The following is a 20,073-nucleotide window of genomic DNA, read 5'->3' on the forward strand; positions in this document are numbered from 1 at the left end:
CATGTGAGATGATGCACCAATAGTAGTGCGCGTTTGTTGAAAGGCGTTTCATTGATGACGCAGACATAGATCATAGGCGAGAGCTCTGCTGACTAGAAAGTGATAGGGTATTAAACCTGTCAATTAATAATTTACATAGAAGACATGTGATACGGAAAAAAATCACTACGTTATTATCATTCTCCTTTTTTTTGCATTATTATTTACCTATACCATTTTGCTCGATGAGGTATTTCTATTCTGAGGGCTAAATCAAAGAAATGCATTGTTTTGAACTACAGTCCATCGGGAAGTCTGAATCATTATAGGAATCGGTTCGTTCAAACGGTTCATTTTTACTATTTAAAAAAATAGTTTCGTTTATATTAGATCATGCTATATGCTTGTTAATTGTTCATACATTTTTGTTGAAATTATTGATAACACAAATAATAATATGACTTTCAATATAAGAAATAATAATGACAATGTTGAATGAATCCAGTTTTAATTGTTCCCACATTTTTTACAAAAACGTCGTCCTCATTGATTCGCGAATTGGTTCGAATGAATCCTCAAAATATGACTTCCAATACAATAAATAATAATGTTAATTTTTATATAAAAAGCGGTTATTGTTTAATCCTAATCGGTTCGCGAATCGGTTCGACTGAATCCTCAAATAGAATCGGCTCATAAGAAGGACTGTTTGTGAACCCATCATCAACCACATAAATCGCAGACCAAGTCCTTTCTTTTCGGGGACCAACAATCTAATATGAGTGCATCAGCTGCACGTATAATCAAGGTAAATGCATAAATCCCGTATGCTTTGTTGAACACTCCAGATGTGAGATAACAGACATCTAAACGCACACATAAACAGACCAAATCATTTCCCGATGTCTTCCGAAGTCCATTGAAGTTGCTTAGTCACTAAAAACTCAGCCAGGAGGAGGATTTTTGCTGCTGCATCTCATTGGTTGACCAAAAAGTTTTTTTCTTTCTTGTTTAGTTTCAGTAGTTACAGAACTGATGTATGAATACAATGGAGACACAAGTGAAGGTTTTAAATATGTTGTTGCTGATCTTAAATTAAGCTATTGTTTATAATGCATTATTTGACTTGTATTTTAATGTTCTAGCCTGTTCTTTATGGATACTATAGGAGTTCTTGCTCTTGGAGAGTCCGGATAGGTGAGTCTTGAAGACATCAGTTCATTCTATTACTTGAATCTATTTATGCATATATCAAATGTCATTTTTCTCTATTGTGTTTTATTATTTCTAGCGTTTGCATTGAAAGGCATTGAATATGAGCAAAAACCAGTGAATCTTATCAAGGATGGTGGGCTACAGGTATGCTGCAGAAATCTCTGCACTGAAGTGTTAATATTCATCAAGCGTTATCTATACTGGGGTTTTCAAACTGGGGTCCGGGGACTGCCAAGGAGCTGCAAGGGAGTGCTCGGGGGTAGAGAAAAATGTGAACTCTGTAAATAATAAAGAATAAAATAGTTAAATAGATCTATTAAAGCAAAGAATTAAAATAAATTATAATTTGGATTAAAGTAAATAATATTCAATTAGATTTATATTGATTGGATGTTTAAAATAGTTCTGTCAAATTAATTGCATCCAAAATAATCCGAAAATGTGTGTACATAGAATATATATATATATATATATATATATATATATATATATATATATATATATATATATATATATATATATATATAATATATATTTTATTTATAATGCACTTTATATTAAACAAAATCTCAAAGTGCTACAGAATTAAAAACAATCAACAACAATAAATAAATAAGTAAATGAATAAAATTAAATAAATAAAACTGAAAAAAATATTTAAAAAAAAAAATATATATATATATATATATATATATATATATATTAATATTTACAATTAATATCAATTATATAAATATACATACAGCAAATACATGTAAATATTTTTTAAATGCATATATGTGAATGAGTGTGTATTTATATATACATAATTATATACAGCACACACACACATATTATGTATACACACATACACTTTTATTTTGGATGCAATTAATCGTGATTAGTCGATTTGACAGCACTGGTTTGAACTAAGTAAATATTAAAAATGTTAGGATGGAGTCCCTCGCAAGAAAGATCATATTTGGTGGTATCATAAATTGAAAGGCGCTGGTCTATAACATTTCATGTTGGCACTAACTCAACTCTCTTAACCGAGTCTTCTTTACAAGCTCACAGATCAGTTTAAGTTAATAAATCCAATGCAGCAAGTTCCTGCCGTCACCATCGATGGCATCACCTTGTCTCAGTCGGTAAGAACATGGATTCTCCTGTTGTGTAGCACACAGAAGTTATATAATTTTATATTTACATTGATTTGTTATTTAACACAGTTGGCCATTATCCAGTACATTGAGGAAACTCGGCCAGAGCCACGCCTCCTGCCTGCAGACCCAAAGCAGCGGGCTCACGTCCGCATCATCTGTGACATCATCGCATCAGGGATCCAGCCCCTCCAGGTGAGCGCGACATCATTTTTAAATTTGGCATGAAACGGACGTTTTTCTTCCCTATTGTGACATATATCTGAGTGAAATGGCTTTTCAAACAAGAAAAAATGTAGGGTGGGGCTTGATTTTGTTAATGGGGAATTGATTGGATGGTTGTGGTTTGTTATTGCTGTGATGTCATGTGAGTGACAGGTTGCCCCGCCCTCACGCCAGAAGAGAAGAGACGTCACTGCAAGAGGGGGAGGAGTTTTTTTGATTAAAGATAATGAGGGCACAAGATTTTTTTTTTAAAATTATGCGTACAGATAAATCATTCATACTAAATACTGCTATTTTCCATAAAAAAATAAGAATGATAATTTTGATTTCATAGTGACAAAAAAAAAGCCAGATCCCGAATCCCGATGTCCAGCGACATATGTCTGATGCTATATTTCAGAATCTCTATGTGATTCAGAAAATTGGAGCAGAGAAGGTTCAGTGGGCTCAGCATTTCATCAACCGAGGATTCGAGGGTGAGTTTTGTCATGGAGGACATCTCGCTGTCATATAAACCATCAGGTTATGTTTTTACCCATGATTCATTGACTGTCCTGACATGTCTAATTGCGTTAATTGTGTAATGGAATGTAACTGTTTGTTATTTGAAGCTCTGGAGCCGATCCTGAAGCAGACAGCAGGAAAATACTGTGTAGGTGATGAGGTAATAATGCATTATCAAATATAATATAAATCACAGTATATGATATAATCAAATCTTTGGGGTTGGTAAGATTTATAATGTTTTTGAAAGAAGTCTCATGCTCACTACAGCAAAAATACAGTAGAACCATTATTTGGTGAAATATTAGAATTTAAAATAACTGGTTTCTATTTTAATAGAAATGTAATTTAAAATGTGATTGATCCTTGCTGAATCAAAGTATTAATATCTTTAAAAAAAAAAAAATCTTACAGACCCCACACGTTTGAACAGTATTGTATGAGAATTGTGCTTTGAAATCCTGATGTATCTCCTCTAGATATCCATGGCTGATGTTTGTCTTGTGCCTCAAGTCTACAACGCTGAAAGGTACAGCTCTTCTCTTTAACGCTAGCATTAGAGTGTAACAGTCCGGTTCCAGAAGTAAAAATTTCCCCATAAAGAATTTATTTTTGATAATAACTTTAAATGACAGCCGTAATGTGAGCAACAAGGTTGTTCGTATTTGCTTCTGTTGAAGCCGTTAACCTGCATTCTTCCAACATAGTTTTAAAATAATTGTTTAACAGTAGAATACATGAAAAACTACATTACCCATGAGCACTGCAACTGAAGTCATCGATCTCTCTACACTCTCAAAATACATACATACATATATATATATATATATATATATATATATATATATATATATATATATATATATATCACAGTGCAGGCATAACATTATGACAACCTTCCTAATATTGTGTTGGTCCCCCTTTTTGCTGCCAAAACAGCCCTGACCTGTCGAGGCATGAACTCCACTAGACCCCTGATGGTGTGCAGTGTGGTATCTGGCACCAAGATGTTAGCAGCAGATCCTTTAAGTCCTTTAAACAGACTTGTTTGTTCAGCACATCCCACAGATGCTCGATTGGTTTTAAATTGGATTAGATCTGGAGAATTTTGAGGCCAAATCAAATTAAACTTGTTGTTGTGCTCCTCAAACCATTTTTGCTTTGTGTCAGGGTGCATTATCCTGCTGAGAGGCCACAGCCACTAGGGAATACCATTTCCATGAAAGGGTGTACATGGTCTGATTAGGGTCCAGACCAGATCTGATGCTCACATGCCCAGTGTTGGAGCTTTTGGTGGTGGACAGGGGTCAGCATGGGTACCCTGACTTGTCTGCGGCTATGCAGCTCCATAGGAAACAAATGCATGGTGTATTCTGGCATCACCTTTCTGTCAGAACCATTAACCTTGTTGAACTCACTCAAATCCTTATGCTTGCCTATTTTTCCTGCTTCTAACATCAACTTTGAGGACTAAATGTTCACTTGCTGCCTAATATATCCCACCCACTAACAAGTGCTGTGATGAAGAGATAATCAGTTATTCACTTCATCTGGGGCCTATTGCTGGGGATTAAGACAGGATATCTTGGTGATCCTGGCTCAATTTATCCACTAATACAGTTATCTTTTGTTATCGTTATCATTCTTGGTGTAAGTGTGCCTTCGGGTACGTTTACAGGACAGCTGTGTACTACATTTATCACCAAAATATCCTGGCTTAATTCCTTATCCTAGTTTTGTGCAATAGGCTCCAGGTCATATTGGTATGCCTGATCAATGTTTATTTATATACAGGTGCTGGTCATATAATTAGAATATCATCAAAAACTGTTGCTCTCTGTAGACTCTTACAAACCATAAACATTAATGTAATGCAAGTTCTACCGTTCTTTACCAAAGGTTCAAGGTGGATATGTCCCAGTTTCCCACAATCAGACGATTAAACCAGACCTTAACTGAGATTGATGCTTTCAAAGTCAGTCATCCATCACATCAGCCTGATACTCCTGATGATCTGCGGGCATAATTTTCTAATGAGCCATAATGAAAATAAATCACTTTGATAAAAAGTTGTGAGACTCTTCATTAAAAAGTTAAGACATTTCAGTTTCTTTTTCACAAAGTACTGCATTTATTGCTTTGGTGAAAAGAATGGATTGGCTTTTAGCAGCTTTGACATCCATGAACAAGAGGTGAGCGGTACATGCCAGTGACTTGAGTATGTGTGAGTATATAAATGTCAAACATAGAGTGGACAAAAATACAAGCGTGTAAAGTGTAAAATGTGCAAAATAAGAGAAAACATTTATTGCACAAAAATACATTATGTCCCTGAAAGTACTAAATACATATCTGAACTACACGTGTAAGTGAGAGTGAATTGCTTGCTTTTGAAGAAATTACTATAAAAACGGTAGCTGTAAAACAGCTGTTCATGCTAAAACTGCAACAAGGCAATGTTAAAAAAAATCAAAGTGCTTCTCATATTCCACTTCTTTCCATTACGTTCCTGTAAAATCCTAGATTAACTTAGAAAATAAAAATCCGGCAGTCCCCGATTCTAAACAGGGAGTTCAACTGCGCATTTAATGGTTTCATTATAAAATGTTCCTGAACAATCGGACCCTCCAAACACTAGGATGGAGAGCTGGAGAGAGAGGCTTTTGCCATGACGCCGATCCCTTCCATCCCTCAGGTTTGTACAGCCCAGGCTTATCAGACTGTGGCCTGCGCACGGCTTAGAGCAAAGCAATGGGGACGCCACTGATGTCCAGGAGCTGGTATCTGCAAACATGCATCGGTTTAGATCAAACCTTTTAGACTAATAACAGTAAAGCCTTTTAAAAACCCCATCAATGATTTGGGACATTTAGCCCATGGGCCCTATCTTGCACCCAGCGCAATTGACTTTGTACACCGACGCATGTGTCATTCCTATTTTGCACCCGCACAAAGCACGCTTTTCCCTCCACAGAAGCACGTCGCTAAACTAGTGAATGAACTTGCGCTCCCTGGGTGGGTCAGCGCAAAAAAGGAGGCGTGTTCCAGCGCAAACAATCCCTGGTGCTATTTTGCTATTCCGTTAAACAATTGCGCCACTGACCAGAAAAAACCTAGTCTAAAGTCAGTGGCGCCTTGTTCATTATGCCATTTTAAGGGCGCATGCTTGACCATAATGTATAGCGTGCACAACGCGCATACACTTTGCTCATGTAATCTACACAGATGCAACAGTTATTTTTGCAAATCATAAATTGTTACACTAAACATATAATCATATATTGTTACACTTTTGATAGATACCGACCACTGCAGACCGTGAAAACCCCACAAGAGCTGCCGTTTCGGAGATGCAATTTTCCCCGTGTCAAACTCTCAAATCCCTACGCTTGCCCATTTGTCCTGCTTCTGTGAGTAATCCATGTGACTTTGGTGGATTAACCAAATTTTATGAAGAACACAACGTTTTTCTTTTACCTTTATATTTACAAAATAATCACAGAACAACTTCTGGTTTTAAAAAGAACACTTCACTTTTTTTTTAAATAGGTGCAATGATATTACGCAGCGCTTGAAAATAGTCCCCAGCATGATCTCTGTGCAAGCAGCTTGTCACGTTGGTCATGTTGACCGAAGTTTGCCTATTTTCAGGCGCTGAGTAATATCACTGCGCCGCTGCACCCATGGTACGGCAGCAAAGTCCCCTAGCCATATTGGTCTAGAAAATCACTTTTAATTTTCTGTCAGATTTGATACACAATGTAACTACAGAAGAGTCAAGTTTTAAATGGGAAAAATATCAAAAATCTTTGGTCATTTTTGAGCGAGATGCTAACGGTCTAATCAGATTCAATGATCTATGCTAAAAAGTGCTACTGGCAGACCGGCGGAATGGATTCGAAAACGGTAAAACTCAACCGTTTAACTCGTAAAAAGTGGAGTTTTCCTTTAAGTCCTAAACCCTCATGTCTCATGGTGCTCCCCCTACTGGATTGCAGGTCAATATTTTGAGTAACCCCAGAGTGCAGTCTGGACGATGGGGCGGGGCGACACATTAAGGCGGGGCGACACGTGTCGCTCCGCCTACACCCAATTTCATTGGTTTATAATATAGCGAATCTTATTGGCGTACACGCTTGAGCATGCGCATTCCTTTATGTACGTCTTTAGAAATGATCTACCTACGAGCTACCTGCATCTGTGTGGGGAAACGACAAACATGCAGTAAAACTTCGGCTCTCGATGTTGTTTTCGCCGCTTTTAAGGTGAGTTTAGTCCATAAAATCACACAAGTAATACACATTACTGTTCCTGACACTTTTCTTACCTTTAACTTTTACCTTTACGTTAGTGTCTTTGAAGAAGTAGATATGCAAAACATATTTAAAAAAAAGAGGTAATTTAGGCTAACTATTGTTTTTGAACGTTTAATCACATTTTATGTTTAGATGAGAGGTTTTGATAGTTATGTAAAGGTTTTGCTGATAAATTTGTCAATGGATGATAGTAATAAGCACATGTATTTAACCTAACGGACCTCGCAGAGTGCGAAAATCCAAGTAGTTGAAACCTGTTCTGGTCTCTCATGGTAAACAAATATGGATAAAATGTTCTGTGATTTCAGGAGCGACAGAAAAAACCTCTACAACAAAGGAAAGCTTTAATACATGTAATAATATGAATGTGCATTATTGAAAGCCACTAAACTACGAATACAGTTTGTACACAAACACAGTAGATAATGCTGTACATGTAGCATTTATATAGCATCTATCCATAAACTGTAAGGTTTAGCCTTACAGAAATACAGGCGGTGAACTGAAAAGCTAATTAAATAAGTTAATATAATTTTTTTTCACAACATTTACCTGTATCACTTTGCATCTGTAAATTTCTTATGAAAATGATATATATATATATATATATATATATATATATATATATCTTATTACTCATTTTAAGGTGGCTTTGACATCCAAATGTCAAACAGTATTTACAGTGACACTGAATGAACAATACTAAATTAGTAAACCTAAAAAAAATATATAAAAAAACATGCATTTTTTTCTTTTAAAACTGACATTTTAAACAATATTTTTTTGGCACTTTGACAAATTGTTCATTTTTATTTTTCTAGATTACTCCATGCTGATGGACTGCAGGTCCTATCTCAGAGGTCCTATGTACCGGTACGTATGTAAAATCTCAAACATGCACTAGTACCATTCAAAAGTTTGGGGTTATGTTTTTTTTAATAGTTATTTATATAGCGTTTTACTGGGTACTCAAAGCGCTTTACATATGGAAGGGGGGAATCTCCTCCACCACTAATGTGCATCATCCACCTTGATGACACGACAACAGCCACATTGAACCAGAACACCCCAGCTTATTGTTGGAGAGGAGACAATCAGTTCTCTTTGTCAAAATAGTATTTATTGATGTCTTGCTCTGGAAGCAGTCTCGTGCTAATATAATTACAGATCCTGCAACATCCATTTTTGGATTAAATCAATGCTTTGTTTATAATGAGGAGGATGTTTTAAGCTATGAAACTTGCAGAATGCAACAAATAACTTAATCACAACTACCTCAAGTGGCCACTGACTAATGCAACATTTTTTATCTTCTTTCTTGTTTCAGATGCTGCCGTAGAACGGCATGAGAAGGCAACAGTTTGGTAGAACTGAGGATCCAATATAAGAGTATGCACATGATGTCCCAGTAGACGGCGTGTAACTGTATTACACCAACTGAGTGGCAAAAACACTGAGTGGCAGGATTGGTGTTCAGCGTGAATGCTGCAAAAACAGCGCAACACCCAAAACACATCTGGGAAAGGGTTAGGTACAAATAGATACAGTTGACTGCACATTCAACAATAAATCAGAGCAATCTTTGTACAACCTTCCGAAAGCTACAGAAAGACAAAAATAGATTGCTGCTATTCTCAGAAACAACCTGAATCCAGACATCAGAACATTTTATGTTAGATATGTAAAATTTTGGGCTAAAATCATATACTAGGTCATATACTGTATTGACAACTCGTAATATGACGATTATATAATCATCTGGATTTAGAGCTACCTAAACTGTATTTATAGTATTTGTTTAGCAGATAAGGTGTTCACAGGCTTTGCTTTATATATTTCCCCGGCATTGGAATCAGGTACATATAAATGTCTGAAAGTCCAATTCCTGGCCAAACACTGGTTCTTTGGCGAGTTGTAATAATCACTGTTGAATCCAAATACATTTAATTAATTTCAGGAAAAAAAGAAGCTTGTTTTGCTCCCATTTCTGCAATTTCTCTTATTAAAGTCAGCCCTGCTCCAGGATGTTTTGCCACTCAGTCCAGCTGAGGGTCGTGTCCCAACGGGAAAGTGACATCAGCGCACACCCTCTATTAAAGAAAAGAGAATGGCCTATTGCAAATCCAAGTTTACATTAAAGCTTTGTATTTTGAGTTAAAGTCTATTTGTGTCTGGATTTGCTAAATTTTATTTTTTGTGCAGTTAAGTTTATATATGCTCTCTGTACTTTTACTTTTTGTTAACATCAATAAAAATCACAAACTATTGTTGTTTAGCGTGTGTTCTCTGCAGACAAATTTTGATTTTATCCATTGGGTCAACATTTTTGCATTGTCTGGAAAATTTCGAAATGTTGACGTTTTCATTACAAATTTAGTTTATAAAATGAAAATATTTACATATATGGAGGCACACTTATGTAAAATATATTAAACTGCTGCATTAATATATAATTCAAAAGATTTACATATATAGAAAACTAATATATTAACATATATTAGAAATTAAAATATGCACATATATTGCAAATTATTGTATTAACATATGTATAGCTAAACTTATTCACACATAAAGAAAATAAAAATATTAAGGTGCCAATCTATTTTGATTTAAGTAATTTTAATATATGAAAATCTATTATTAATATATTCCACACGGTGTAACTTCTTTGTGGGTATTTATGTGCTCAAATGCCTATTGCAATAAATGTTTCTATCACTTCTCTTCTTGGTATTTACTGCAAGTCCTCGGGTAGTGTTGCACAGATTTACAGGAGTGAAAATTATTTTCATCCCGTTTGTACACAGATTATAGCATGCACAATGCGAGGGTATAAATAAATTGATTTTTAATATCTAATTTGTCACATGTTAACCCGTTGACACTTAGCTATTTAGTCCTACAATAAAATATGGACCTTTAAAACTATAAATTAGACATACATAACCCCACATATTTTATTAACAGGGAAAGACTTTATACGCGCTTTAGCACTTTATACAATTGGACAACAATCTCGTTTAAACGATTGGTCATGCTTTAAACTAAAATTAGCCGTTTGTGTTCGGAGGTGTCCAATACTACTGTTAATAATTAATTATCATTTGCGTAAAATCCGGGTTTGTGCTGATCCACCGAACCTGATGAAGAAGCCAAATGTTAAACAGCTTTATTAGCCTTAATTATGCCGGAGGTACCGTCACCAAGCGCTCGTTTTTGCGTTTTGTTTCATTTAAAACAATATGTGAATCTATTCCGTGTGGTTCATTCATAAAATCGCACATTAAGGAATGCGCATGCGCAGGCTTGAAGCGTCTACGCCAATAAGATTTGTTGTATTGTAAACCAATGAAATTGCATGTGGGCGGAGCGACACGTGTCACCCCGCCCCAATGTGTCGCCCCTCCCCATCGTCCAGACTGCACTCTGGGGTACTTGAATATTTTTGTACATAAAATGGTAATTTTTTTTGTGTGTGTGTGTGTGTGTGTGTGTGTGTGCAAAGCACTCGTCGCTTCATAAAATTGAGGATAAACCACTAGTCACATGGAATATTTTTATAAGGTCTTGCTTATTGTTCTGGACCTGTAATGTGGTAGTTGTGTAGCTGTCAATGTAGTGACTGAAAGCTCTCAGAATTCATAAAAAATAATCTTGTTCTGAAGATGAACAAAGGTCTTATGAGTGTTGAACGAAACAAGGGTGAGTAAATGATGACAGAACTCTTTTTCATCTGTAAAGCTACAGTAACGTCTTCAGCTAGTCAGCTTAAGATCCTTTCCATCTAAATATCTCCTAAGCCTAGTAGTGAAAGTTTTATGAGCAGAAGTAGGATAACAATATTCATACAAAGAGTCACATAGAAACGAAGCACAAACAAAGTGATCTGCAAAATGCATGTCGTTTTTAAAAAAAAGCAGCTATAGTGTACCTTTAAAAAAAGCCCATCACTGTCATTGTAAAACCAATTCACAAGTCTTTAAGGTATTTAAACTTTAATTAGCTGTAATACAGTTACTTGTATGATATTTTATGTAGTCAATTAGGGAATGACAGACCTATGTTGAAGAGATGGAGGTCCTGTAGGGCTCCCACAGCACTGCAGCCTCCGCTGATCAGCACCCTGTTGTCAGACACGGGTAGAGCAGCATGAAACCTGCCCAGATGAATCAAGTAGAAAAAAAGAAATAACTTCAGTATTCACTTTATTACACATGAACAGCACACTTGGCCACAAGACTACTCATTAAAATTCCTTTTGAACTGTATTTGGAAATTCTTCATTATATACAAGCATTATAAATTTTTCTTCAAAAATAATTAGTAATGATCAGAAAAGCATTCATAATTGGTCTTACCCACGAGCCAATGGTGGCATGTTCTCATACTTTACAGCAGTGTACTCCATGAAGCCTTTTCCACAAGAAAGAAAAGACTTAGTATACAAGACTGGGATAATATGAAGAACACAGCAGATTGAGCAGAAGATGCCCATGTGCTCCGGGTCATTACCAAGATCCAGGATGTGAAGATCATTGAGGTAGGTGGCGGGTTTTTTCCCACCAAAAATGATCATCTTGTTGGACAGCAGTGTGGTGGAGTGCCTGATATTAACAAACAATTAGGACAAATATAGCTAAAATAAAAGGACTAAAAGCTTAGGCTAAAAAAACATGAGTTTCTTTCTTCTGTTGAAAACAAAGATATTTTGAAGAATGTTGGTAACCAGACCATTGATGGTATTTTTGTCTACTATGGAAGTCAATGGCAACAGTAAAGGTTACCAGCATTCTTCGAAATTGCTTGTGTTTAACAGAAGAAACCCCAGGTTTGGAACAACTTGAGGGTGAGTAAATGACGACAAACTTCATTTTTGGGTGAACTACTTTAAATTCAATATGGCATCTAACCTGATTGAGGTCTACTGCAAATCTGAACAGCTTGATTGTTTAAATTGCTGCGAAATATAAGTCTCAATCTCAATACTTTGTTAAATACCCTTTTTTGGCAATGACAGGTCAAACGTTTTCTGTAAGTCACCACTAGGTTTTTACACACTGTTGCTGATAGTTTGGAATATTCCTCCATGCAGATTTCTTCTAGAGCAGTGGTGTTTTGGGGCTGTTGCTGGGCAACACGGATTTTCAACTTTCCAAAGATTTTCTATGGGGTTGAGATCTGGAGACTCCAGGACCTTGAAATGCTTCTTACGAAGCAACCTCTTCGTTGCCCGGGCGGTGTGTTTTGGGATCATTGCCATGCTGAAAGACCCAGTCACGTTTCATCTTCAATGCCCTTGTGATGGAAGGTTTTTACTCAAAATAGATGGCCCCATTCATTCTTTACTTTACATGGATCAGTTGTCCTGGTCCCTTTGCAGAAAACACACAGCCCCAAAGCATGATGTTTCCACCCCCATGTTTCACAGTAGGTATGGTGCAACTCAGCATTCTTTCTACCAAAAAGTTATATTTTGGTTTCATCTGACCATATGAGATTCTCCCATTCCCCTTCTGGATCATCCAAATGCTCTCTAGCAAACTTCAGACGGGCCCAGACATGTACTGGCTTAAGTAGGAGGACATGTCTGGCACTGCAGGATTTGAGTCCCTGGCAGCGTAGTGTTACTGATGGTAGCCTTTGTTACTTTGGTCCCAGCTCTCTGCAGGTCATTCATTGTGTGCCCTTGTTTGGTTCTGGGATTTTTGCTCACCATTCTTGTGATCATTCTGACCCCACGGGGTGAGATATTGCGTGTAGATATTGTTGTATTGGTCTTACATGTCTTTAATTTTCTAATAATTGCTCCCACAGTTAATGGTTTTTTTTCACATCAAGCTGCTTACCTATTGCAGATTGCAGGTCTACAATTTTGTTTCTGATGTCCTTTGACAGCTCTTTGGTCTTGGCCATAGTGAAGTTTGGAGTCTGTCTGTTTGAGGTTGGGGACAGGTGTCTTTTATATTGGTAACAAGTTCAAACGTGCCATTAATACAGGTAATGAGTGGAGGACAGAGGAGCCCCTTAAAGACGAAGTTAGAGGTCTGTGAGAGGCAGAATTTTTTTTTTTTTTTTGTAGGTGATCAAATACTTATTTTCCACCATAATTTGCAAATAAAATATTTTAAAATCAGACAATGTGTTCTCTCATAGTTGAAGTGTACCTATGATGAAAATTACAGGCCTCTCTCATCTTTTTAAGTGGAGAACTTGCACATTTGGTGGCTGACTAAATACTTTTTTTGCCCCACTATATACGTTTTATTCCATGACGGAAACAAACTTCCATAGGTTCCCAAGACATTGAATGTTGTATGGACTACTTTTATGATGTTTTTATACATTTCACTACTCACCCAAACCTGGGCAGAGGACGGTCACCCTCCACAATTGGTTGATACCACAGACCATGTTCTGGGTTGAAGATGTATAATGCGTTACTGCAAACCTTGCCTTCAGGACATCTGCTGGGCTGCACCCCTCCAAATACATATAGCTCCTTTTTATAGACTGTAGCACTGTGGTATGCCAAAGACGGGATTTTTCCCTTTGCCTATCCGAACCCAAAAGTCATATACAGTATGCAGAAATGGAAAATGATCATCCGTTACACAAAACATACACAAATCCTAAATGCATCGCCTGTTAGGTATGGATATAAATGATCCAATACTCACAGAGACAAGCTTCCACTTCCATGTTATTGTGTCCAGTACATAAATTTCACTGTATCGCTGGCCGTCTCTCAGACCGCCGTACACATAGACGACTTTAGACTCGGGATCAAAGGTTGCTGAGTGACCGTGTGAGCTTGGTGGACTGACCTCAGATGAGGCGTCCATGGGGAACCAGAAATCATTGTCTGAGAATTATTACCGTAAATGGTATGTTAAAGGTACATTATTGCCATTCTTAGTATGAAACTTAATTTATTAAATAAATTCATAATTCATCAATAAACTAATATAATAACTAATCTTCATTTAGAATTAATAATTCTATATAATAATAATGCTTAAATTATAGTTATTACATAACGTATATTTGCAAAAAACTAAATAAATAAGGGCATGTCGATAGATTGACTGTTTAATGTACCAATCTCCAATTTCCATATAGAGTCTTTATAACTGGCCTGATCATCAGCCTCTCCACCAATCAGAATGGCCGTTTCAGGATCACTCAGACACATCGTGTGTCTCCAGCGCTTTGATGGGCAGTCTGAAAAATAAATAAAACATTTAAGGGTTTTGAGATTGAAGTTATGTCAGCAGCTGAGGTCATTCTCCTGGGAATTTTCAATAACTTGCATGGGCATAAATAAAATTAAAATAAAAAATAAAAAATATGATTATCATTGTGGTACAAAAGACTTATATAGTGATATAGTTTATGTAACTAAAAACAAACCATGCTATAATTTCAATAGTTATATTAATAACTCTGAATCTATGTAAATGTAAAATTAAAATTCCAAGTGTGTAAATAAACATTAGTAATGTTTCATCTGAGCAGAGGAATGAGTCTTTACCAGCCCTGCAACTCTTCACATGTTTGTCGACCATCTCGTCCTCTAAATCTACTGCAGACATTTTACACAGTCTGCGTTTCTTCGGGCTTGAAAATCTGTTTGAAACCCAAGGGCTCTCCGGTTCTTCAGAACTCCAAACACACCCCTTTATTCCAATAATGGAGCGTCTGGGAGTTTTATCCTTCAAAAGCACACAAAAAAGACACAGTAATTTTAAACCCTTGCGACTCTCTCGCTGCCTGGAGATGATCTGCTTGCTGAAGAACTAGTTTGTGGATGACTCCTTCCTTACCATTGGCCACACACCCTGAACATTGGGTAGAGAGTTTTCCCGTGTCTCCATTCTGTTTTCGCCCAGCTCCACACAGCCGACGCTTCCCTCGGGAGGTGATCTCTGGGTGATCTTCATCGAAGCGCAAGAAGTCATTCTTTTGTGCATTCACTTCGTCACAAGTCATGTCTTAAGGCGTTTCATGAACCCTATGTCTAGAAAGTTTGATATCTGGCGACTGGTTCAGTTAGAAATGACGTTGTAATCCACTGAAGAACAATGAATGGATCATTTCACTTAAGCTGTAAGCAAAGCATGACTCACATCATGACTCTCTCCGCTGCTGAGAAGGGTGCTGGACGGATTGGAGGAGTGGTTCAGCGCTAGACGTTTCCTCTTCACTCGTGGAGTGCTGCTGATAAAACTGGACCTCACCTTCGAATAGAGCTGGGCAATTAGCCAAAAATATTATCACAATATTTTTTTCCAAATCATATGATAGATATTTTTCATGATATTAATTAACCATTATTGGGACATATTTGTTAGACCTTGAGAATGAATGTAAACTTGTTTGTTCACAATTAAACTCCACAGAGTAGCTATCTTTTAATTTAGGCCTATTCTGTTTTCCATTTTATTTTATGGATTCTACATTTTGATTTACATTTTTTTTAAACGTTATATCAAATTTCTGTAGATAGATAAAAGACCACCTCTGCAGGAGAAATTCAACGCCTATTTCATTACAACTTTGGCCCCACAGCTGTGTTAGTGAGATGACAGTGAGAGAAGAGCAATACAGGATAGACTACAAATAGCATTACCTTCCAGAGGAAGGTTTTCAACAATGTGAATGTCTCAGTTGGACATCATTTGTTTGTATTCGGTACATTTCACTGTGGATTCTTTGGTTAATCAGTCAGCAGTTTCAGCGCAGGCCTTGCAAACAGATTTTTATATATGGACTCTACAGTAATGCCATGTCCAGAGCTTATCAAAATTAAGTTTTATCGTGATCTTGATATGTTGTTGTTTATCACCCAACCCTACCTTCAAATAATATGGTTTAACATCCAAGAAGTTTGTGATGGATGAGAAAGGAAAAAGGCATATATATTTGAAATATTAGCAGTCTGAATTAGTGAGAGAAGAGGTTTAAATACCTGTCCAGTGATGCAGAGCGTGACTTTGGCGTAAACTCCTCTCCTGCCTCTCCGTGTGGCTTCAGTGAGGAGTTCAGGAGTCCAAACTCCTTGCCAGATCAGACACCTTCACAGATAAAGTTTCCAGACAAAACATAGGCTGATAACTGTCAGTGTCCCGGTAGCAGGGCACTTGGTTTTAATTGCCTTTTCCCCCCATATTTGAATAATAATCATTAATAAAGTAATCATCCAAATGTTTAAACACTCCAAATTCATCCTGTGAAAACCATTTCGGAATCGAACAGGTTAAATGGAAATGGTGTAGCGAACGTGACATACATAATTAACCCTAGTGAATATAGGTTAAGGTTAGGTTAAGGTTATAAGGTTCTATACACTGCTGAGTATTATCGCAGCACTTTACTCTTAATAACAGTTCAGGGTTAGATGTGCTAATGCGTGTTGACGTATTACGTAGGTTAAAACCCGCTGTAGCGGAGTTCCTTAGTTTTTGTTTTCATTAAAACACACACACTCGTGCGCTCAACGTGAGTAGTTGTCGCTTTTTCTTCACAGCAATTTCCACTACGGTACTTTAAAACTTTTTAGAAGGCTCAATTTTTGTGTTTATTTCACATTTGGAACAACTTGGTTAGACATATGGCTTTGATTTTCAAACAATTTTAGAGTCCACATTTTTTTATTCATTATATATATATATATATATATATATATATATATATATATATATATATATATATATATATATATATATATATATATATATATATATATATAAAATGCTTTGATTAGCCAGGAAATGTTTTATATATAACTCTTGATTGTAATCGCCTGAAAGAATAATGTCATACACACTAAATCATAGAGTAATGTTCATTTTTGGGTGAACTATCCCTTTTAAGGTCAAATGCTCAAAAAGGTTTCTTGAATTTAATTTTTACATATGGTTTTGATTTGTTTTTACAGTAGTGAGTGATTTGTCTAGAATTAAGACAACTATACATTAGTTTGTCTGTCAGGAACTGTTAAGTTGTCATTTTACAGCAAGTACAAATTGCAATAAACGATATTTAAAGTTGGAATATGGAAGATGCAACAGATCTTTTCTTCCATGTTGTGACATTATAAAAAACAAATAAATGTAGGACAGGGACTTGGCTCTTAGTTTTAGTTTCAGTGTATAACATCTGAATGTTTGCCAATAATGCATAAGGGCACAATAATCATAATATTCTCTGTACTTGCCTGGACTGAGGTGAAAGAGTCCCGATGACCTGTGATTTGACCTCTGGACCCAGCAGAACCTCCACAGAGATCTCGCTGTCACTGGAGAAGGATGACCATTCCCCTAAACCAAATACTATCAGCTGCTTCGGTAAAGGTAACGGCATCTGAACCTGATACATTGCACGGTTCATATTTCTAAAAGGGTTTCGTTAAAGAAAAGAAACAAAAAAAAAGGTTTTCATACAGGGAGTTGGTACAGGGCTAGATCTAACAATTATAGAGGGTATGCATTGACTTCCCCTCAGCTGGACTGAGTGGCAAAAGAGCTGCGGCATGACTGAAGCTAATAGGGGGAAACTGCGAAAACTCAAGTAAAACAAATGATTTTCAGTTTAAACTAAAGGTTGACTCCATACAAGTGTTCTTTACAACTTACCAAAGGTCCAGTGACCCATGAATATTGACATACAGCCAGGAATCGTGTTTCCTGACCTTTATATGTGCCTGATTTCAAGGCTGGGGAAATGCATGAAGCAAATTTGCCTGTGAGCTCTTTATATAAATACAATATACGTAGGGCTAAATCACTTATATTAAACAAAATATTCAATGGTAAATATTTAATTGATGTATTGTCTATTCAATACAATTTATAGGGTATGATTTTACCCCAAAATTCAACTAACTGAGAAAATAACTGCAAAGCCAGGTTTCGCTTCCTGGAGTCCAGTCCCACCGAACCATTTGCTTCTCTTTTCTGTAGCTTTCAACAGTCTGTAAAAATATACCTCAGATTTCAAATCTGTTCGTACAGTCAATCGCAAAGCCCTTTCCCGTATTAGCTGCATTTTGTGTTTGTTTTTTTGTAGCATTCACAGTGAAAACTAATGCTGCTTCTTTAGTCTTTTTGCCACTCAGTGGACGTAACCACAGCGACTCCGGCCGAAGGTATGCATAACCTCTATACTATCAATTGTATAAAGGCTTGTTTACTCAAGCATTGTTTATGTTGGTTTAAAAATATATCTTGAAAATAAGGACATTGTATTACAAAGTTCGAAACATGTCCGTATCAACCAAACTGGCATACATTCAAAAAAGGGTCATTGATATAATTAAAGTCAGCATGAAACAGAAGTTGCAATCTTTTTGTCCCCCATCGTATTGTTGGATGGTTGTGTTTTGCGATAACTCATGTGATTTTCTGTTGCTTCCTGGATGTTTTGCATTTTACTTCTTCAATTTTGCAGCGATACATTTTAATGATGCCTTCATGTGCCATCAGAATTATTGTAGGCTACATACTATTTTCCTAGGTAAAATATTTGACATGAACATCCCCTCAAGTGAAAATTTGAACGCAATGAGCTCACAATCAGAAGTGGGAAGTAGGACATTTCTGATAGCACATGAAGAAAGCAGAAATAAAAAACTAATTTACATAAACATTACATTTAAACATGTAGTCTATTCTTCTAAAATTTATATCATTCAATCTAACCTGTATGGATTCCTTTCTTCTGCTGAACACAAAGATATTTTGAAGAATGTTTCTAACCAAACAGTTGATGTACCCTGTTGACTTGGATAGTTTGGAGGAAAAAAATACTATGCAAGTCAAAGGTCATCAACTGTTTGGTTACTCATATTCTTCAAAATATCTTCTTTTGTATTCATCATAAGAACGAAATTAATTCACGTTTGGGACAACTTGAGGGCAAGTAAATGATACATAAGGATGAAAGAATTTTCATTTGTGGGTGAACTATTCCTTTCATCAGCATGCTTGGCAATAGTGATGGACACGTTCAGCTATTTTTTTGTAATAAAAAAACGATTTCTACCCTGAGCAATAGTCATTGCTGTAACATTAAGACACAAACCCCTTCATGTTCCGTTAATTGCAACCTGTTACCATTATTAGGTCATAGTCAAAGTCAAACGAAAGCGCCCACCGTATAAATTGACGAGGAGCTTCACGTAACGACCAGATGACATAAAAGTGCACTTTGCCCATTCTGTTGATTCAGATTCGGTCAAACTCTCCTCCAGTGCTCTCGGTGTGCGGCCTGCAAACAGCAGCCAGTCGCGCGGTACCTCTGGTGCATTTATTACCTCCTGTCACACCCAGCCTTGGCTAATTAACCTCTATGCAATTAACAGGTACCGATCGGTTTGATAAAGAACCGCGAGACCAGACGGCTCCGTATGCTTTCGAATCGCTCTCGCGTTACTTTGATGTGACACTATCTAGTAGAACGCCTCTTGATTATTATGGACTGACAGCTCTGTTAGCAACCAACAGCCCTATTAACAAACAAAATTTTTTTTTTTTTAAATATATAGCCTACTACATAGGACGAACGAATGAATAATCATAAATAACAAAACAAATAAAAAACAAAAGTAAACACGATTCATTTTGTGCTACATTTTGTGAAAGTAGCCTAAATAAAAAATAAACAATCCTAAATAACCAATAAATAAATAAATA

General features: G+C 36.5%; 2 protein-coding genes and 1 long non-coding RNA gene across 6 annotated transcripts; 2 read left to right on the top strand and 1 right to left on the bottom strand.

The window, feature by feature from the left end:
- Nucleotides 1-356: 356 nt before the first annotated feature.
- Nucleotides 357-5,134, top strand: gstz1 (glutathione S-transferase zeta 1). 2 transcript variants are annotated; one of them, XM_067455064.1, is made up of 9 exons: nucleotides 357-787; nucleotides 1,125-1,176; nucleotides 1,271-1,338; nucleotides 2,244-2,324; nucleotides 2,406-2,531; nucleotides 2,962-3,037; nucleotides 3,173-3,225; nucleotides 3,545-3,594; nucleotides 4,965-5,134. In XM_067455064.1, the coding sequence occupies exons 1-9, from the start codon at nucleotides 758-760 to the stop codon at nucleotides 5,089-5,091; spliced, it is 663 nt and encodes a 220-aa protein (XP_067311165.1). In that variant the 5' UTR covers nucleotides 357-757; the 3' UTR covers nucleotides 5,092-5,134. The 2 variants fall into 2 exon arrangements, with proteins under 2 accessions (XP_067311165.1, XP_067311167.1); XM_067455066.1 differs by lacking the exon at nucleotides 357-787 and adding an exon at nucleotides 917-1,045.
- Nucleotides 5,135-5,172: 38 nt separating this feature from the next.
- On the bottom strand, nucleotides 5,173-19,716 carry zgc:163014 (uncharacterized protein LOC100038766 homolog). Of its 3 annotated transcripts, none has more exons than XM_067455060.1 (13): nucleotides 19,535-19,716; nucleotides 17,598-17,774; nucleotides 16,350-16,455; nucleotides 15,508-15,618; nucleotides 15,205-15,315; nucleotides 14,913-15,093; nucleotides 14,480-14,602; nucleotides 14,059-14,243; nucleotides 13,738-13,934; nucleotides 11,894-11,985; nucleotides 11,740-11,794; nucleotides 11,440-11,537; nucleotides 5,173-5,849 (listed from the first exon to the last, which is right to left on the bottom strand). In XM_067455060.1, the coding sequence occupies exons 1-13, from the start codon at nucleotides 19,594-19,596 to the stop codon at nucleotides 5,626-5,628; spliced, it is 1,722 nt and encodes a 573-aa protein (XP_067311161.1). In that variant the 5' UTR covers nucleotides 19,597-19,716; the 3' UTR covers nucleotides 5,173-5,625. The 3 variants fall into 3 exon arrangements, with proteins under 3 accessions (XP_067311161.1, XP_067311160.1, XP_067311162.1); XM_067455059.1 differs by having other exon boundaries at nucleotides 15,508-15,630; XM_067455061.1 differs by having other exon boundaries at nucleotides 15,508-15,630; nucleotides 17,598-17,700; nucleotides 19,535-19,713.
- LOC137090539 (uncharacterized) lies at nucleotides 7,247-9,508 on the top strand. Its single transcript, XR_010907887.1, has 3 exons — nucleotides 7,247-7,330; nucleotides 8,203-8,254; nucleotides 8,709-9,508. It is a non-coding gene; the product is annotated as an uncharacterized lncRNA (long non-coding RNA).
- Nucleotides 19,717-20,073: the final 357 nt, after the last annotated feature.

The sequence above is a fragment of the Pseudorasbora parva genome, chromosome 10 (genome assembly GCF_024679245.1).
Source record: "Pseudorasbora parva isolate DD20220531a chromosome 10, ASM2467924v1, whole genome shotgun sequence".
In the NCBI taxonomy this organism is placed as follows: domain Eukaryota; kingdom Metazoa; phylum Chordata; class Actinopteri; order Cypriniformes; family Gobionidae; genus Pseudorasbora; species Pseudorasbora parva.